The sequence below is a fragment of the Eucalyptus grandis genome, chromosome 2 (genome assembly GCF_016545825.1).
Source record: "Eucalyptus grandis isolate ANBG69807.140 chromosome 2, ASM1654582v1, whole genome shotgun sequence".
NCBI classification, from domain to species: domain Eukaryota; kingdom Viridiplantae; phylum Streptophyta; class Magnoliopsida; order Myrtales; family Myrtaceae; genus Eucalyptus; species Eucalyptus grandis.
Window position 1 is genome coordinate 28,980,728 of NC_052613.1, and position 16,560 is coordinate 28,997,287.

Genomic DNA, 16,560 nt, shown 5'->3' on the forward strand with positions numbered 1-16,560 from the left:
AAACTAGAAGCAATTTAAAAAGATGCCATTGGTGGAAGAAATATATTTGCAAACTTAGTAGAAAGAAGAGACATGAGGATTTTACCCTGGTTGGCGACTCCTGAGTCCTCCTCTCGGCATTTTGACCGATGCGATGGTGAGACCCACGGGAGGGAAACACAAATAAATAAGTTCAAGATAAGAAAAAAATCAACTTCATATGGATCCATAATTAGCAGACAAAGAGTTAATAGGGCCAGTCGAAGAATCTAAAGAATTTCCATCTGTAAAATGTTCACTTATGTGGGAGAGGCCAAGCTTTCTCACGTTGTTGCACTTAGAATCAGAAGCAACAAACCAGTGAGTTTCTCCCCCAAAATTAAAAACCCGAAAAATAAAATCAAACCTGACTTGCAGTCGTAGATTTAGGGCTTCTTGAGAGACTGCTTTGAGTAGAGCAGAAAGCAAGTTGTCAACGGAAGATTAAATGAGAGGTTAGAGCAATTGCTTCTCGGTTGTGAGTCAGGGGGGATGGAGAGAGGCGGGTGAAATCGGCCGTCGGGAGAGAGCACAATTTGAGAAGAATGAGGTCGTGGGAGTGCGCCAAGAGAATGCAACCCGAAGGATGGGGCCACCGAGTGGAGAGAGAAAGGCCGTCATTGAGAGGGAGTGACGGTCAGCGGAGGAAGCGCTAGACTGGAAGGTCCAATGCATTAGGGTAGACTGTAAAAAGAGCGTCGAGCGTTTGAGGAAATGGAAGAGAGAGCAAGTAAAGAGGAGAGAGAACGTTCTACCCTTTGCCCGCGCTGGTTTGAACTGGGACAACGTGGACCTGCCCGGACAGCTGTGAGCTGCTAAATAGTTCAAAGTAAAAATAATGTGGAGTTGTTAAGGTATTTAATATTTTCTCCTTTTATTTAAGTCACGACACTGGTTCACCTGTCAACTCTTGATTTAAAGGACGGTGCAAAGGACAAGTGGTGAATAGGGGTTGCATCCTCATAGTACATTTTTCCTACTTTTTCAAGTCATGTTAGTTGTTTGACCAAAAAAAAAGTTATGTTAGTTATGCCGACCAAAAAGAAAAGTCATGTTAGTTGATCAGAGGGAGGGTGCATCTTTTACATCTAAAAAAATTTGCACACTAATGGGAGCTAAAAACTAATAAATTAGTGACTAATTGTCTTCTTTGAGAACTTGTTAATCTAAGAAATGAGAGTTTTGAAATTTTTAAAGATGATGACCTTTGAATATCATAAAAGAAAATAATATATGTATTGCTTCCAATCAAAATCCATTATTGGTTTAATGCTGTAACATGAATATATAGTTATCATCCTAGAGGAACCTATGATTCTATTTTAATCTTTTGAAAAAGAGTACCCCTTCCATTAAGATTTAGTCATCTTAGACATAAAAGTTTGATCAATGAAGAGAGATCATAAATGATATTTAAACAAAAGGGTCATATATTGAAATATGAATTACAGATTACATGTTATTTTATAAATCAAATTTACAAATCATTCTTCGAGCTAACATTTTTAAAGATCTAGAGAGTTTCGCATTTTGATATCTCCACATAATATGAAAGAAAGGAAGGATTGAATATCTCATGTTAAAGCAAATTATTTTTTTAGTCAAAGATAAGTTCGTCATTATAAAAGTGGCGTATTGTCCTAATCGAGTAGGCAAAAGAAACACACAATAAATTTCTATTATTTGGTCATCGCTATCTAAAACTTATTAATCCATTTTGAATTTTTCATGCATGCTCTGCAAGTCTTTGATGAAGTAGCTTTACTAAATCAATCATCGCGTAAGGGCGATGGCGTGATATGGACTGGTATCCAACAAAATGATGGCTCAACATGGACTAATATTCAGCACACTTCTTGATCGAGCAACTGAAGCCCTAATTCAGCCCATTATCCTCAAATCCCCATATTTGTCCCTCCCATTCGAGCCATATTTCCCCCAAGAAACCCCAACTGCGGTCTTCACTGAAAAATTTAAGGCCAAGATGAAGATGAGCTCGAGATTCTACGGATAAAGAGTGGTTGTATTAGGTTTATAGAGAATCAGTCAAAGATATAGCTTTGATTGTGATCATCTCCAAAGTGTGTTGTCTTTTCATAACCTATTTGTACTGTTTGCATTAGTTTATTCACTTGTGATGCATTGGTGGTCCCTCAATGAAAAAAAGAAATTATATCGCCTTTTTATAAAAACTAGATAAATGATAAATCGCTAGACTTATACTTCTAATTGCGGAAATTTTTTTGGTTGCCCAATACTTGACATGTTATAAAATGACATGTTGAGTTAATGTCATTTCCGAAATCGATTTTTATTTTAATTCTTTTATGTATGACTATAAATTCCAACTAAAAACAGGAAGTTGATCAGATGTGCGATCCTTCAACTAGAATTTTCTCCAGCGGTTGGGTCGGGGCCCCACCACCGGTATCAAGTTGTGCCTTTCGCTTGGATAATAACACCTGTCCAGTCCAAGTGTCAACTCCCGATTTAAAGGACGGTGCAATAGACACGTGGCGAAAAGGTTCGCGTCCTTGGAGTCGCTCTTTTTTCCCACTATTCTAGTCATGTTAGTTAATCCCAGGGCGGGTCCATATTTTACTTGGTCAAAAAAATTTACCCACTAATGGCAGCTAAAACCAATAGACTAGTGACGAATTGTATTCTTCGAGAACTTGTCGACCCAAGAAACGAGACTTTTGAAGTTTTTAAAGATGTTGATCTTTAAATATAAGAATTTCTATAATTTGATCGTTGCAAGAGTGCAAATGTACCTCGTGTCTTATCACCAACTTTCTATCTTCTTTAGTGATTTTTCATTTAGTCTTTTCTCAAATTATTTCTTTCTTTCTTTTTTGTATAATTACTTTATATCAACTGTTTAGCCATGGACTTTACTCTTTATCCTCGACCTTTTCATAGTGCCTTGCCTTCACTCTACCAAAATCAGACAATAGGAGATTTGATGCTATTTGTTATCGTGGTCCTCCATTGTATTCATATAATAGTCTAAGAAAAGATATCCACTGAGATTAAAGAAAAACTCTACACCTATATATATGCATATATGTATATACATATACATATTTAGAACGAAAATAACACGTATTAATTTGAAATTTCGTTTATATATATATTTGTACATATTACTCAACAAAAGAAAACAAAAAGAAAAATAATTAAGAGAAAAATTTATCTTCAAGCCCCAAATCAAGGAGATGAAAGGGAAAATAAAACCCTTCCCTTTCAAAAAAAGAGAGCTACCAATTGCAATCGTAGCTGACTCTTTAATTGCTCTACACACTTAAAAAAAGAAAGCCCTAATTACACGCGACTAGGCCGCGGACGGGGCAGTAACGAAGCGGAAAGCTCCGGCCTCGGCCAACGCCGCAAGGAATCGATCCCATTTTGTTTGCTTCGCCGCTGCATCTCTTGTGACAATATTCTTGTAGTCCAGGGACTCATCATCGTAAATATCCCACCAATTTTTCACCAGCATCTTGATATCGTCTCGATCCATGTGTTGTTCCTCACCTGTGTACCGCCACGGCTTCGACCCAGCGGCACAATAATGAACAACCTTCACCTTGTCCAGCTCGACATTTTCGGGATGACGCCACAACATCGCAAGCACAAGGTTGTAAACGTTAGGAATTGGTTTGTAAATGTCCTTGAAATACATGTTCAAGAAGTCTTGTTCGGCAAATGGAGTTGGCGGTGTGATCTTGAGGGTTTCGAGCATATCGTGGTAAGTGTAGAGGTTTGGCTCGTACACGAACATGCCGGCGTTGAAGTAGAGAGAAGGCTTCGGGCCAACGTGGTCAGGCCATTGGACCTTATCCGGGCATTGTTGGCAGTACCCGATTTCGTATTGAGGGGTGTGGCTCCATGTCTTTTCGCAAAAGCAGTCCATGACCGCATAGAAGAAGCTGTCCGGGAGGTCGAAGAGGTGGTCTATGTTGTCAAAGACTTGGATGTCTCCATCCAAATAGATCATCTTATCATACTCCACAAACTGCAATTCAAGAAACCAGATCAATAACTCAATTTCCTGGCTAATAGTACTTCTCAATCCTAAATTTCAAAGGAGACAAAGATCTAAGATACAAAGAAATATTTAATAACAAAGCATACCTCCCAAATTCGGAGCTTGGAGTAGTTGATCACATAATAAGCCATGGCAAACTGAGTTTGGTTCTCCGGCGGATACACAGGCTCGATCTCCCTCACGATACAACCCTGGTCCACCAAGATCTTCCGGTGATCCACCGGCACATCTGGCAAGATCGCCACCACGAGCGGGTACTTGCTCTCCGCCTTCCTCAGTCCCTTGGCCAGGCCAACCACACCCTTCACGTAATCGCCGTTTCCGGCCAAAAACGTCACATAGGCACAGCTAGGCTGGTTCTCGGGCTTCAGCTTCACGACACCATTATCGGCAGCATCAGCGACGGCCATGATAGGAGCCATTTCTAAGGTAGGAAAGGTTTGCGGTTTCGGTGAGTGGAATGTGAGTTTGTGGGTTTGAGAAGCTTTTGCAATTGCTTGGCTAAGTTTGAGTTGATGGATTTGGCGAAATGGGGTGCGGGGTTTATATAGAGTTGGAGACCTGAATTTTTAATCAAGGTGACTAAATCCTGGAGATAATGCGGTGATTGATGGGGAGTTTCATACCGACAGACCAAAGATTTTGTCTATCCAATGGGGGTAGAGCTAGGCCACTTCTTCTTGAACGAAGTATGTTTTGGAGCTCCGCCGATGGATCGAATTCCACGTGGGCCAGTGCGAGTCGATCGGACGGTCGTCAAACAAGATCCGCGTTTGGTGGATGGTGCTCGAACATGCGAGAGAGAGAGAGTTAATGTTGTCGAATCTTTAGGGAGACCAACAAGTCAAGCTTTTCGCAGATTTACTACTGTAACCCTAGCGACCGACTTCATAATTACAAGACCACGATAAGGTATTATTTTAAATTTGAGAATACTCCAAGGGTGATTATATCTCAAAAATTCATTTAAGTTTGTGGTGGTGCCGTGAAAGGAGGCGGTTTCCGAGGATAATGTTACGCCGTTGCCCAAAAATTGGGAGTCAACAAGTCTATAGTCCCCTCTCGTGAGAAAGTGCCAACACTCTTTTTGACTAACCGGTGCAATAGTAGAAGGGTAAGCTTAGCCAAATACCCAAAAAGAAAATAGTTGTACCCACAAAAAAGAGTAAAAAATTGAGTACATTGATTAAATAAGTATTTGTATCCTTACCGTTTGGACTCATCAATCCTATTGAGCGTTAGTGTTGATCATAGTTATCTTGATTATATATTATATGTTTCTCTCCCTTTTTTATTCTAGGGGCACACAAGCGAAAAAATGACCACTTATAGCATATTTGGTAACCATTCTGTTTCCATGAATAATTTATGTTCAAAAATAGTTTTTTTTTTTCATTATGTTCCCTATACTAGCTTTTGAATATTTAAAGGCGTTTGGTAACTATTCAAAATTTATATTCTCAAAATAAAAATACATGCGGCTCTCAAATTCTTCTTCTTTCTCCTTTAGCCAGTTGTCGAGTCTGCCAAATGGAGGCCGACAACGTTGTCAGCCCAAGCCTCACCCAGCCACTAGCGAGGCTCGGCTGATGAGGTCCAGCGAAGCTCCGACAAGGCCGTCAACCTTCATTTGGCCAATCAGTGGCCATTGCCAAAGCTAGCAATCGGTGAAAGGAAGAAGAAGAAGAAAAGGAAGAGAGAGAGAGAGAGAGAGAGAGAAAAAGTGATCTTAATTCTAAAGTTGTTCTCGAATTAAAGAAGCAATTTTTTTTTTTTTTAAACTTATTGATTATGTTCCAAATTCATTCTCGAGAACAAAAAAGTTACAAAACAGATTTCTATTCTATTTTTTGTTCTGAAAAACAAAATAATAGAATTAAACGTTGTTTGGCCAATTATCCAACAAGCCCTTGCATAGCTATGGGGATACCCTACTAACTCAATGAACTAGTGAAGTTCAAACCATTGGCCTATAGAAGTGATTCGAACCAAAGTAGCCTGAACGTAGTCGAAAAGATCCGAAAGAATGATCCCTAATTTTTTTGAGCTGAAATTGTTGCAACACCTCGACTAATTATGCCAACCTTGAGGGTTTTTGGAAAATCATTCTAATGTTAGCTTTTCACCAATAAATATCTTCTAAGGGGATGAATCACAATCGTTTAAATAAATTCGATATTTTTTCGGATCAACTCACCTACTTTCCTTAGGCTAATTAAATGATCTTTACTTTGCTAAAAGATGTAAAGTTTAGTTTCCTAAACGTATTTATTGTATCTACACGCAAAACCTGGTGTCCTTTAATACGATTGTATTTTATACAAATAAAATACTCGAGTATATACACTCGCCATAAAAGCCTATACTCAATTCATTTCCACTTGTTCTAATTTGATTGCATTTTATACAAATAAAATACTCGAGTGTATACACTCGCTATACAGCCTATATACTCAATCCCTTTCTGCTTGTTTTTTTTTTTTTAATCGAATTTCCACTTGTTCTTGCTCCATGGCATTTTAGATATTTCCGTTGGCGTCGATGAGGAACTCGACGGACCAGATGGTGCGACTCCACGTGGGCGAGCAACGGGTGAGCAGCACTGGATCCTGCGCTGTGGAGAGGGGAGCTTCCTTTCAATTTCGTACCAGTTTTGGTAAAAAGGAGGAATTTTATAATATAAAATCGACTAGTAAATGCCCACTGTTTATTATTTAACTCCCACCGCACGGCACCGCCCAGCGCCGCGGATATTCCGCACATTATTTATTATTTATTTATTTTTGGTCGGAGCACATTATTTATCTTCTTCTCTTTTCCCCTTTTTCCCCTGTATGCATGAATCGCAAGAAACCTGTCGGAAGCTGCATGGGGCTACGTTACTGGAGCCGACACGTGGCAAGCCCTTACACGTCTGTCAGGCTCCGTGTACGGCGGGCTGCTCCAGTTCTTATGGAGGTACCTATTGAAGTGTCATCTGCAGGAGAAAATATTCAGTGGTTCGTTCGCGCCACGTCATTCGCTGACGTGACGCGCGCATACCACTCAGATTTCGACACCTGTCCTTGGGGACCCGCTGGAAAATGAAAAGACTTGCTCGGCTCGGCTTGGCTCACTGACAGAAGAAAAGACAAGTCACGCAAAGCTCCCGCCCAAAAGACCATTATCTCTCCTCAATTGAATCTTCTGCAATTTTCTCTCTCTCTCTCGCTTTCTCTCCCCTCGCGGGAGCACAAACACAAAACGATCGAGACCGCTTCCGCTTCCGCCTTCGTCTCCGGCTCCGCCTGAGCCTCGCCGGTCATCTGCTTCTGGCACCTCGGAGCCTCACCAGTCGCGGTCGGGTCCCGACCCCCTCCACCTCCAATTGTTCCCGCGGAGATTGGGTACGAGGTTTGTGTCCGCCTCCGGCTCCAGCTCTGCCTTCCTCCCCCAAAATCTGTTTCTGGCACGTCGGAGCCTCACCAGTCGCAGTCGGGTCCCGACCCCCTCCACCTCCGACTGTTCCCTCAAAGATCGAGCAGAAGGTTTGTGTCTGCCTTCGCCTCCGGCTCCGGCTCTGGCTCCCTCCCCAAAAGCCTCATGCCTCTGGCATCCTCTGTCTCCGGCATCTGCTCGTCCTCCCCGTCCCGCCGGCCTCCGCTGCGAAGCCATCGACCTCTGGCGGGAGGGAGGCAGCCTTGGTCTCGTTCCCGAGCGGCACTAGGCTCCCGCCGCCGACCGGGCGCTGTCCATAACGCTGGCCCGCTCGGTCGCGAGGGAGATCTCGGACGGCGCGGAGAAGAAGGAGAGGCGCGGGCTGGAGAAGGATTCTCGCCGGCCTCCGCCGCGAAGCCATCGACCTCCGGCAGGAGGGAGGCGGCCTCGGTCTCATTCTCGAGCGGCACCAAGCTCCCCGCCGCTGACCGGGCGTTGTCCCTGACGCTGGGCTGATCGGTCGCGAGGGAGATCTCGGCGGACCTGGGCGGGGTCGACGGCGCGGAGAAGAAGGAGAGGCACGGGCTGGAGAGTTTCCCGCTTGCTGTGAACCTGGGCGGGGTCCGTGCGTTTCTCTCTCGACCGGTGAGTTTCCTTCTTCCTCCCCTCTCATGGGCTGGTTTCGGAATGCGCAGTTGAAATCCCGAATGGGTTGTTTCTATATCTTGTTGGGTTGTTCAATTGCCAGCGAATGCGTGAGTAGCGAGGGAGCACAAAAGTGGAAGATTTGAAGGTTAATTTACTTCACGTGTCTTTGAGGACAACCTTCATTTCTTCTATGTAGGCTAAGCACTGTAATGCTTAGGCTCTCTTTGATGGAATAATATGTTGTTTCGTTTATGGCAAAAAGAAGATAAATATTAGTGGGAATATGGGCAATTGAAATTTAATTTTTCGATGAATAAACGATTTTGATGTGCATGGAAACACCTCACTAGAGATATTCTGCAACTACAATAATAGGTATTCTTACATGACTTGATCAAAACTGCAGAGCCTAAAATAAGTATATGTCCTGTTGTCCTTGGAAGACCGTACCAGTTTTGACTAGTTACGTTGCTGGTTGAACATGGAATCTACATGTCACTAGAAGGTAGAAAGAGTACAAATCGCACAGCTCGTAGATTGAGTGGGAAGGCATTGCTTTCTTCTATCGCATAGATAGAGCAAATATCGCCTGTAGAAATTTTGCACACGCTTTTTGTGCCTGGTTGATGTGTATGAGATTAAAAATATAGTTGTAAGACTAACCAGAGGGGTAAATATGTTGTTTTTTCCAGTGCTTCCTTTGCATCCATGCAAGAAATACAGTGCACTAAACGTCACAGGAGTGGCATTTCCATTTTTTTCCTACAAATAAAATAAGCAGAAAATCTTCTTTGCTGAACTAAATGTCATGTTCAACCATCAGGGAAACATTTTGTACTCAAATCTACTGCCCAATATAATTGATATAGGGATGAGAAACTTTGAGTTTGTTAAGTTTTTCACTTTTTGATACTGATGGTTTTTGTTTCCTATCATAATCACAAATGACATGAATTGTTTCAACATCCAATTTCAGCTGGATTTAGTCTTTGGAGATTTACTAAAAGAAAGAGGCAGGTTGCTTTCAACATCCTCACCCCTGGAGGATTTGTTCACTCGAGGATCCAAGGTATGTCATCTTTGTGAATTTACTCTCCTGCAGTTAAGTTGCAGTTACTGATATCCTTTTTCCTGCCTTTCTCATATAGTGTTGTCCATTGGCATGAGATAATTTGTGCAAGAAATTTATATATATTATGTTCCCTTAATATGCTCTTGTTATCACATTAGTTGATGCTTTCATTGGTCAACTATCACTTGATTATAGAAGCTAGAAATTAGTTCTTAGTACATATGGTTACCTGAATATCTTTCTGCTCGCAATTAAGTAGCTATTATCGCCGTGGAGAATTTGTAATCTGATGCCTCTGCTTTTAAGGTTTGTGACCTGTGGATATGGGTATCATCTTAGTGGTATCTTCCTCTTGCTATGCAAGAAAAAATGATCTCCAAAAAATAATTATGACAAATAAAAAAGGAAAACTGATAGTATGTAATGATGTCATTTATGGTTAATTGTGCATTATGTCTTTAGATAGTATAGTCATAGTCATGATGACACTGTAATGGCAATACTATATTTGTCAATAGGATGCTGCTGCTCGAGTACGATGAATTACTGGACCGTCTAGTAATAGTAGTATTTTGGTTATGGGATGCAATCCCATAAATAAATTTGAACGAAATGCAGATCTAAGCCGTACACAATGTGAATTTGTAACTTAGGTGTTGCGGATCACAGTTTGGTGAGTTTTTACTGCAACAAAGCATTGTTAGTCGATACTACTAGTGATCAATTTCCTTCTTACATGTAATAGTGATATATTTTCATAAGCCTTGAACAGTTACCTTTGTGTTTCATGCCTTTGTTGATATTGTTAGTGACAAATGTTCTGAAAGTACAATATCTTGCTTTAGGCCTTTCTTTCCCCTCATTTAAATGGAGACGTTCCAAATAGTCCCAAGCGGAAGATATCTTGTTTGTTTAAGCTTTGTCAAGCCGATCATTTTATATGCAGAAAATTGGTTAGATCATTGATGTTGTTAGAGTGTTTTGGTTGCTTAGGAAAATCTACATTGTATTATTAAGTGTGAGTCTAGTTATTAGTTTTTCAGCTGCAATAATTCTCCATATTGCGATATATTTCATTTTTTCTATCGGTTCATTTATATCTTCCATTCTAATTGTTTTGGCCGAATTTTAATCTGTAGCTCCCTCCTCATACTATTCATATTCGACCGTTGATGATCAAGGTTGAAAAGGACCCGAAGCTTTTAGATATCAGGACCGTTGATGCACTCGAAATAGTACAAACAAGGTACAACCAACATATTTTGCTAGCAGGCTATCATTGTTTTAATTAATTCTCTTGAGGTTCTTATGGTACCTCTGACGCCTAGTACTTGTGATCACAAAGTGTTATCGTGGGTTTGTTGCCCGGCTATACTATTGATTTGTTGATCATTGTGTTAAGATTTTCCTTTGGAGTTAGCTGGTTAAAAGACCCTTACATAAACAAACTGAAAAGTTAGCGGCTTTCTTGTTCTTTCAGCAGTTTAATTTGAACATGGGACATGTTTTTCTTGTGAATTACTAAATCCCATTGCTTTTTGTTTGGAGCTTTTTCTGCCATCAAATTTTACCTTTTGGAAGAACCGATTAGACCTTGGTCCTCATTGATGCAGTAATAAACCAAAGCTTGCATATCTTTCAAAGATTTTGATTGCACTTTTAAGCTATGGCGGGTCCCTAATGAATTTCTTTTGGACATGGTGGAGAATGCTTTGGGAGATGCAAATAGTGTCTTCTCTAGTAAACGAGCAGCTCTAAGAGGTAGTATTCTTCTGAACTTTTGGACTGTTGAAATATTGTCCACTCTTAAAACAGTCCAAAAAGAGATTTTTCTCCAATTTTTTTTTCTATACTTGGATGTGCTTCTTTTATTTTTCTTGATTTGAAATATGCATAAGTAAAAAAATGCATCTCTATTCATCTTTGCTGGTTTTACTTCCCTTGGGTGCGTATTTCCTTCAATTGCTATTTGATGTGTAAACATTTTCCCTTGTGTTTTCCTTTTGTTCTTTTACTGTATGAACAGTTTTGGTGAATCATGGTGAGAAGGATGGTTTCACTGCGGCCAGAATGATCTTATCTGGGATTCCTCTGGACGAAACATACCTACAAAATCGTCTGTCCATCCTGATGAATGATGAAAGGAAGAGTTTGAAAGGAGGAAGGATTCCTATTCCAGATTCTTACTATCTAATAGGGACAGCCGATCCCACAGGAATTCTCGACAGACAGAATGTGAGCTTGGACATGAGGAGATTCCACAAGCGGCTGCTTCAAGCCTATGACTATTCCTTCAAGAAAATAAACGGGCAAATTAGCTACAATCAAACAACTGACTTGTTTAAGCTTTGCTAACTACTTTCTTCTCTTCACCTTCCTTAAATAATTGTCGATATTTCTTTCCATTGACTGAATGGTTGAAACTTGAATAAAGTACACTCATCTGTGAATCAGTTTTCAGGTTCATAATAAACTTGTAAAGAAGGCATTTTTAACAATTTGGTGAACTGGATGACTTGTTAATGATGCTCCTCTTAACCTTCACGTCTGTTTTCCTGACAGTAGCACTTTTGGGTAAATCTAAGGCAATGGCCATCTGCTTGTTTGCATCTTCAACTAAATTAAGCTGAACTTCAAAGATGGGCATGGGATCCTGTTTCGGAAAATGAAACATGGAAGTTGTTGCTATAGTTGTGTGTGTTTTTTTAACTGACTAGCCCCTCGTTACATTGGAGGTTTATAACTGAATAAGTAAACTATGTATGATCCATATCACGCAAGGTATCGCTGGATAAACTGAGGGATCTCGGTTTTCAGGGCCTATGAAGCTATTATAATCAACTATACTAAAAACAAGAACACTTGATTCTACAGTACCACATTGGCGTCACGTTATATGAATGTCGTGCTATAATCTGTGATTTTTAGCTAGCTATACAATAGAAGAGCAGCCGGTTTATTAGCAGAGGCACCTGTCATTTTCTCCATTTCTGTTAAAAGATGCCGATAGCTTTGATGACTTAAGTCAGAGATTCAGAGAACGATGGGCAAGAGCAGTTTGAAAACATTGCCATAGAAATTTCGGGCATTATTTGAAGAACTTGTGTCAATATGTACATAAGCAGTGTGTTAAACCAAAAATTTGCTATTGCGTTTGTCGGCTAACTCTTCAGTTTTTCCCTCGTCAATTCTCAGTGTCTCATCTATCATGTCAAAACTTCAGTCAGCTTCGAGTCGAAGCATCACTTCGCTGGTCATTGAACACTAAATTTCGCCATCTATAGCTACAGCCAACGCTTTGCTATCGTAGATGATGGGTGGACTGGAGGAGGCGTCTTGGCATTCCTCGTGTCTTTTACATCTTATTGAAAAACCAAATGCAGGCAACTGCGGAGGATGGATCCAGATACATCTTTCCCTTGAACATCTACTGTCAGCACACTGCAAGGATGCATCCCATGGACATCAGTATCACTCTCTTGAATAATCTAATCTATTGGAAACTACATCAAAATTTATACCAAAAAGAATGGGTAGGAAACTCTGCCTGTCCAAAAACTGACCTGTGAGACCGGCTACTTCTATTGTTCAGTGCTGTAGAACTGACGACACGATTCACATCACCAAATTTCATTAGGTTGACCACATCAGCTGTGGACTTGACAGAATGCATGGTAGCATCTGGAAGGCTCAAGCCACCGTCACTGGTACAGCTTCGAATCTTTAATTTGTGCATAGTCAAGGAACCCAAATTTACATTTCAGAAACTTAAGCTTTCTTCAGTCTTTTTATCTACTTATTTGACATCAAATGTATCTATATTAGACAGAATAATCCATTTCAAAGGATATCTTGAGGATGCTGAATCCTCAACAAGGAGATCACGCACTTGCTCATTATATATTTCAACCATCTGAACATGAATATCATAAGTTATAATGTCCTTCCTTCTGTTAGACAACTCGAAGAGATCGTTGAGAGCCAAGTAATTAATCCCCATGTCCTTTGTCAGTTCGCCTGATGGACCACTCTGCAATTCCAAAAGGCAATAAGTAGTTATTCCTCAAATCAAAGTAAGCAATCTTAAGCATCTGCTTAGATTGAATTATGTTCATGCTTTGCAGGTAGATATACGAAATTAACAGTACATTCATCTAACAGCAAGGAAAATGCACACTTTTTATTTTACACAAATTATCTAGGAGCCTAGGAGGTGATCTGGCACAAAGGTTGGATCTACTAAAGCTACACTTAAGTTCTTACCATTGTATGTGTTTTACCCGATCCAGTTTGACCATAAGCAAAGATGCAGACATTGTAACCATCCATCACTGATCTAATCAAAGGTTGAGTATCCATGTACACATCATCTGCAAAGAGGGCCGCATGGCGAAAAACAATTTACATTGTTATTTAGGAGCTGAACATCAACTTGCAGGACAATCACTTGGCCAACAATATACCCTTAGACAATAAGATGAAGTGTAACAATACCTTGAGTAGCAAGTGGACTGAAAACCCGATTAAACTGAAACACTTTCCTTCCATCTCTATGGGGTTTTGAAGGGTCAACAATCACAAGTGAACCATCTTCTCCAATAAAATCTACCACATTTTTGGCTTCCGCATTAAAAATGTATCTAATTCTGCAGTATACTCGTATATTTCCTGTAAAGATTTTTGTCAAATTAAACTCGTAACATTGGAAATAAAACAACAAAAGCTCCTTTACTTAAAAGCAACTGACCCATGGACAAGCCTATACTTCTGCGGATAAATGCATACTGCTCAAAAAATTGAGTTATGCAATCCAATTCATAAACAAATAACTCTCGAAAAAAAAAAAAAAAAAGCTGACCTTTTAAATCCTGAACCATGTTGTACAGGTTTCGATTTTCCTTCACCACTTTATGATATCCAAGGGCAGCAGTAGACATCTCCTGGACTTGATTGCCTGATCCATTGGAAAAGCAAAAACACATATTAATGCTCACGAAGCATGTCACATCTAGCTTTTATTCTCCTTAATAAAATGCAAAAGCAAAAAAAAGATCGTAACAAGATCCCATAGATTCATTCTTCAAGTTGAAATTTGAGATTTATTGCCAAATCTTAGGGAGCATATTAATGACAATGGCCTCAATCTGAGATAATAACATTCAGCGGAGGAGCTGTAATAAATAAAGTATATAGACGACACTCATCTAAAATGGTTGACATTCAATGCAAAAGGACAAGGAACATGCAACTCCATGTCCTAAGCCTCGCCTGTGCTCAGAAAAAAAGAACTAATTAGACTACTCCTTTTTAGTCTACTTTTCCTACCTAGCTGTTTTAGATCTCTCTGAAACTGGAACTGCAGATCTTCAAACTCCCTTTTTGTCTTCAACAACAAAGTTTTAAGATCCTGCAAGATGCAAATATTAGACTTTCTTGTCCTTTACAATTGTTGACAGGAACATGAAATCACGTTAACTTAAAGACCTTGCTTTATTAGTCTATCCTGCAAGCAAGTTTAAATGAAAATTGAAAATATCTATTATAGTCCCAACCACCCTTTACTAAAATCTTTTTATCAAACAAAATCTTTCCAATTCATTTTGCAAAAATCGGCAAAAGAAGTCTGCGAGCTTTTCTTTCCTAAAGATTTTCTGCATCATATAGAGAGGCACTCACCAAAAGTTCTTTCTCTTGCATCTCAAATACATTTCGATGATCGCAGTTACCCTCTTTCGAACAGGTTCTGCAGCACTATGAACAAGAATAGTGCAGAGGCATCAGATTACAAATTCTCCATGGTGATAATAGCTACTTAATTGCGAGCAGAAAGATATTCAGGTAACCATATGTACTAAGAACTAATTTCTAGCTTCTATAATTAAGTGATAGTTGACCAATGAGCCGTTTAATTTTTTTCTTTTCAGAGTACATAATAGAAAGAGAATGCGATTCCCATTCCACTAAGGACGACAACCCACACCTGATCGTGCTAATTGACCAAAAAGTCATCATAAAGCATCAACTAATGTGATAACAAGAGCATATTAAGGGAACATAATATATATAAATTTCTTGCACAAATTATCTCATGCCAATGGACAACACTATATGACAAAGGCAGGAAAAAGGATATCGGTAACTGCAACTGAACTGCAGGGGAGTAAGTTCACAAAGATGACATACCTTGGATCCTCGAGTGGACAAATCCTCCAGGGGTGAGGATGTTGAAAGCAACCTGCCTCTTTCATTTAGTAAATCTCCAAAGACTAAATCCAGCTGAAATTGGATGTTGAAACAATTCATGTCATTTGCCTCCAATGCCCATGATCTGCAAAAAGGGGTACAGATAAGGGGTGTATTGACGGTAAAGTATTATCTGCAAAAAGGGCCACTTCATGGTTTCTCGTGGCCAGAAAAACTACTGACTTAGGTCAACCACATGGTCAGCCATGGAAATCAGATAAATATGAGCAATCGATCAAGGAGATACACTCTGTGAAATGTCCAGTCCTTACAAGCGCGCGCCATGGAAACCGAGGAAATCAGCCAGCTGGCGGAGCACCTGAGGCCGCGCTGCTGCATCTTGCAGGAGGCGGGGAGAAGCCAGCGGCGAGGGGCCGGGGAAGCGGAGGTCCGCGGGAAGCTCGAGTCCCTCCGGCTCGGCCCGTTCAGCCCCCGGCTTAGCAAGCACGTGGACATCGTCGTCCTTCATCAAGATGTTCTCGATCTCGTCGAACCACGAGAGCCCCGAGTCTGGAGACGACGACGACGCGATCGTCGAGGAGTAAGCGCCGATGACGTCGCCGATCTCAGGGAGGTTGCCGAAGAAGCCGTCGAGGTTGATGTGAGACATCACGTCGTCCTTCATATGCAACTCCAGATCCACCATTAGAACACTAGGGGAAAAAAAAAACAACACAACAAAAAAAAAGAGGGAAGAAGATGAAGGCGACGATGGGCGATCTCTACAAAAACATCTGATTTGCTCGCGGTGGTTCGCTGATCGGAAAGAGGGAGGGCAGAGAGAGAGGGAGGTCGCGGTCCTCTCGCCAGTCCCGTGCAGTGGTTCGTCGATTGCTCACGGTCCTCTCGCCCGTGCGGTGGTTCGTCGGTCGTAAAGAGGGAATGCAGAGAGAGAGAGGGAGGTCGCGGTCCTCTCGCCGGTCCGTGCGGTGGTTCGCTGGTCGGAAAGAGGGAGGGCAAAGGGAGGGAGCTAGATCTCGCGGTCCTCTCGCCGGTCCGGTGCGGTGGTTCGTCGGTTGCTGGCGGTGGTTCGCCGGTCGGAAAGAGGCACAGAGCGACTGGGAGGTCGCGTCCTCTTCGTCGGAGAGAGAGAGAGGGAGGGTAGAGTGAGGCA

The 16,560-nt window shown here is 41.1% G+C and overlaps 2 protein-coding genes and 1 non-coding gene across 4 annotated transcripts; 1 reads left to right on the forward strand and 2 right to left on the reverse strand.

Annotated features, from left to right (window-relative positions):
* Positions 1–3,179: 3,179 nt before the first annotated feature.
* Positions 3,180–4,594, reverse strand: LOC104428234 (galactinol synthase 2). The gene is made up of 2 exons (XM_010041228.3): positions 4,153–4,594; positions 3,180–4,033 (listed from the first exon to the last, which is right to left on the reverse strand). The coding sequence occupies exons 1-2, from the start codon at positions 4,486–4,488 to the stop codon at positions 3,353–3,355; spliced, it is 1,017 nt and encodes a 338-aa protein (XP_010039530.2). The 5' UTR covers positions 4,489–4,594; the 3' UTR covers positions 3,180–3,352.
* Positions 4,595–7,794: 3,200 nt separating this feature from the next.
* LOC104436890 lies at positions 7,795–11,639 on the forward strand. Of its 2 annotated transcripts, none has more exons than XR_005548270.1 (5): positions 7,795–8,128; positions 9,108–9,200; positions 10,343–10,449; positions 10,817–10,964; positions 11,230–11,639. It is a non-coding gene; the product is annotated as an uncharacterized LOC104436890 (transcript). The 2 variants fall into 2 exon arrangements; XR_005548271.1 differs by lacking the exon at positions 7,795–8,128 and adding an exon at positions 8,136–8,276.
* A 926-nt stretch (positions 11,640–12,565) lies between these two features.
* On the reverse strand, positions 12,566–16,560 carry LOC104416334 (kinesin-like protein KIN-14L). Its single transcript, XM_039306942.1, has 10 exons — positions 15,719–16,560; positions 15,387–15,531; positions 14,880–14,954; positions 14,529–14,610; positions 14,062–14,157; positions 13,698–13,871; positions 13,467–13,573; positions 13,055–13,233; positions 12,767–12,931; positions 12,566–12,644 (listed from the first exon to the last, which is right to left on the reverse strand). Exons 1-10 carry the CDS (start codon positions 16,090–16,092, stop codon positions 12,566–12,568), a joined length of 1,476 nt encoding a protein of 491 aa, XP_039162876.1. The 5' UTR covers positions 16,093–16,560.

What these genes read in the sequence shown, in the direction of transcription:
- LOC104428234 (XM_010041228.3), bottom strand. Translation starts at nt 4,488, where the DNA reads ATGGCTCCTATCATGGCCGTCGCTGATGCTGCCGATAATGGTGTCGTG. An exon ending in CCAAGCTCCGAATTTGGGAG is followed by an intron (nt 4,034 to 4,152) that starts GTATGCTTTGTT and finishes CTTGAATTGCAG; the next exon opens with TTTGTGGAGTATGATAAGAT.
- LOC104416334 (XM_039306942.1), bottom strand. Translation starts at nt 16,092, where the DNA reads ATGGTGGATCTGGAGTTGCATATGAAGGACGACGTGATGTCTCACATC. An exon ending in CAGTCCACTTGCTACTCAAG is followed by an intron (nt 13,574 to 13,697) that starts GTATTGTTACAC and finishes CCCTCTTTGCAG; the next exon opens with ATGATGTGTACATGGATACT. An exon ending in GAGGATTCAGCATCCTCAAG is followed by an intron (nt 12,932 to 13,054) that starts ATATCCTTTGAA and finishes GACTATGCACAA; the next exon opens with ATTAAAGATTCGAAGCTGTA.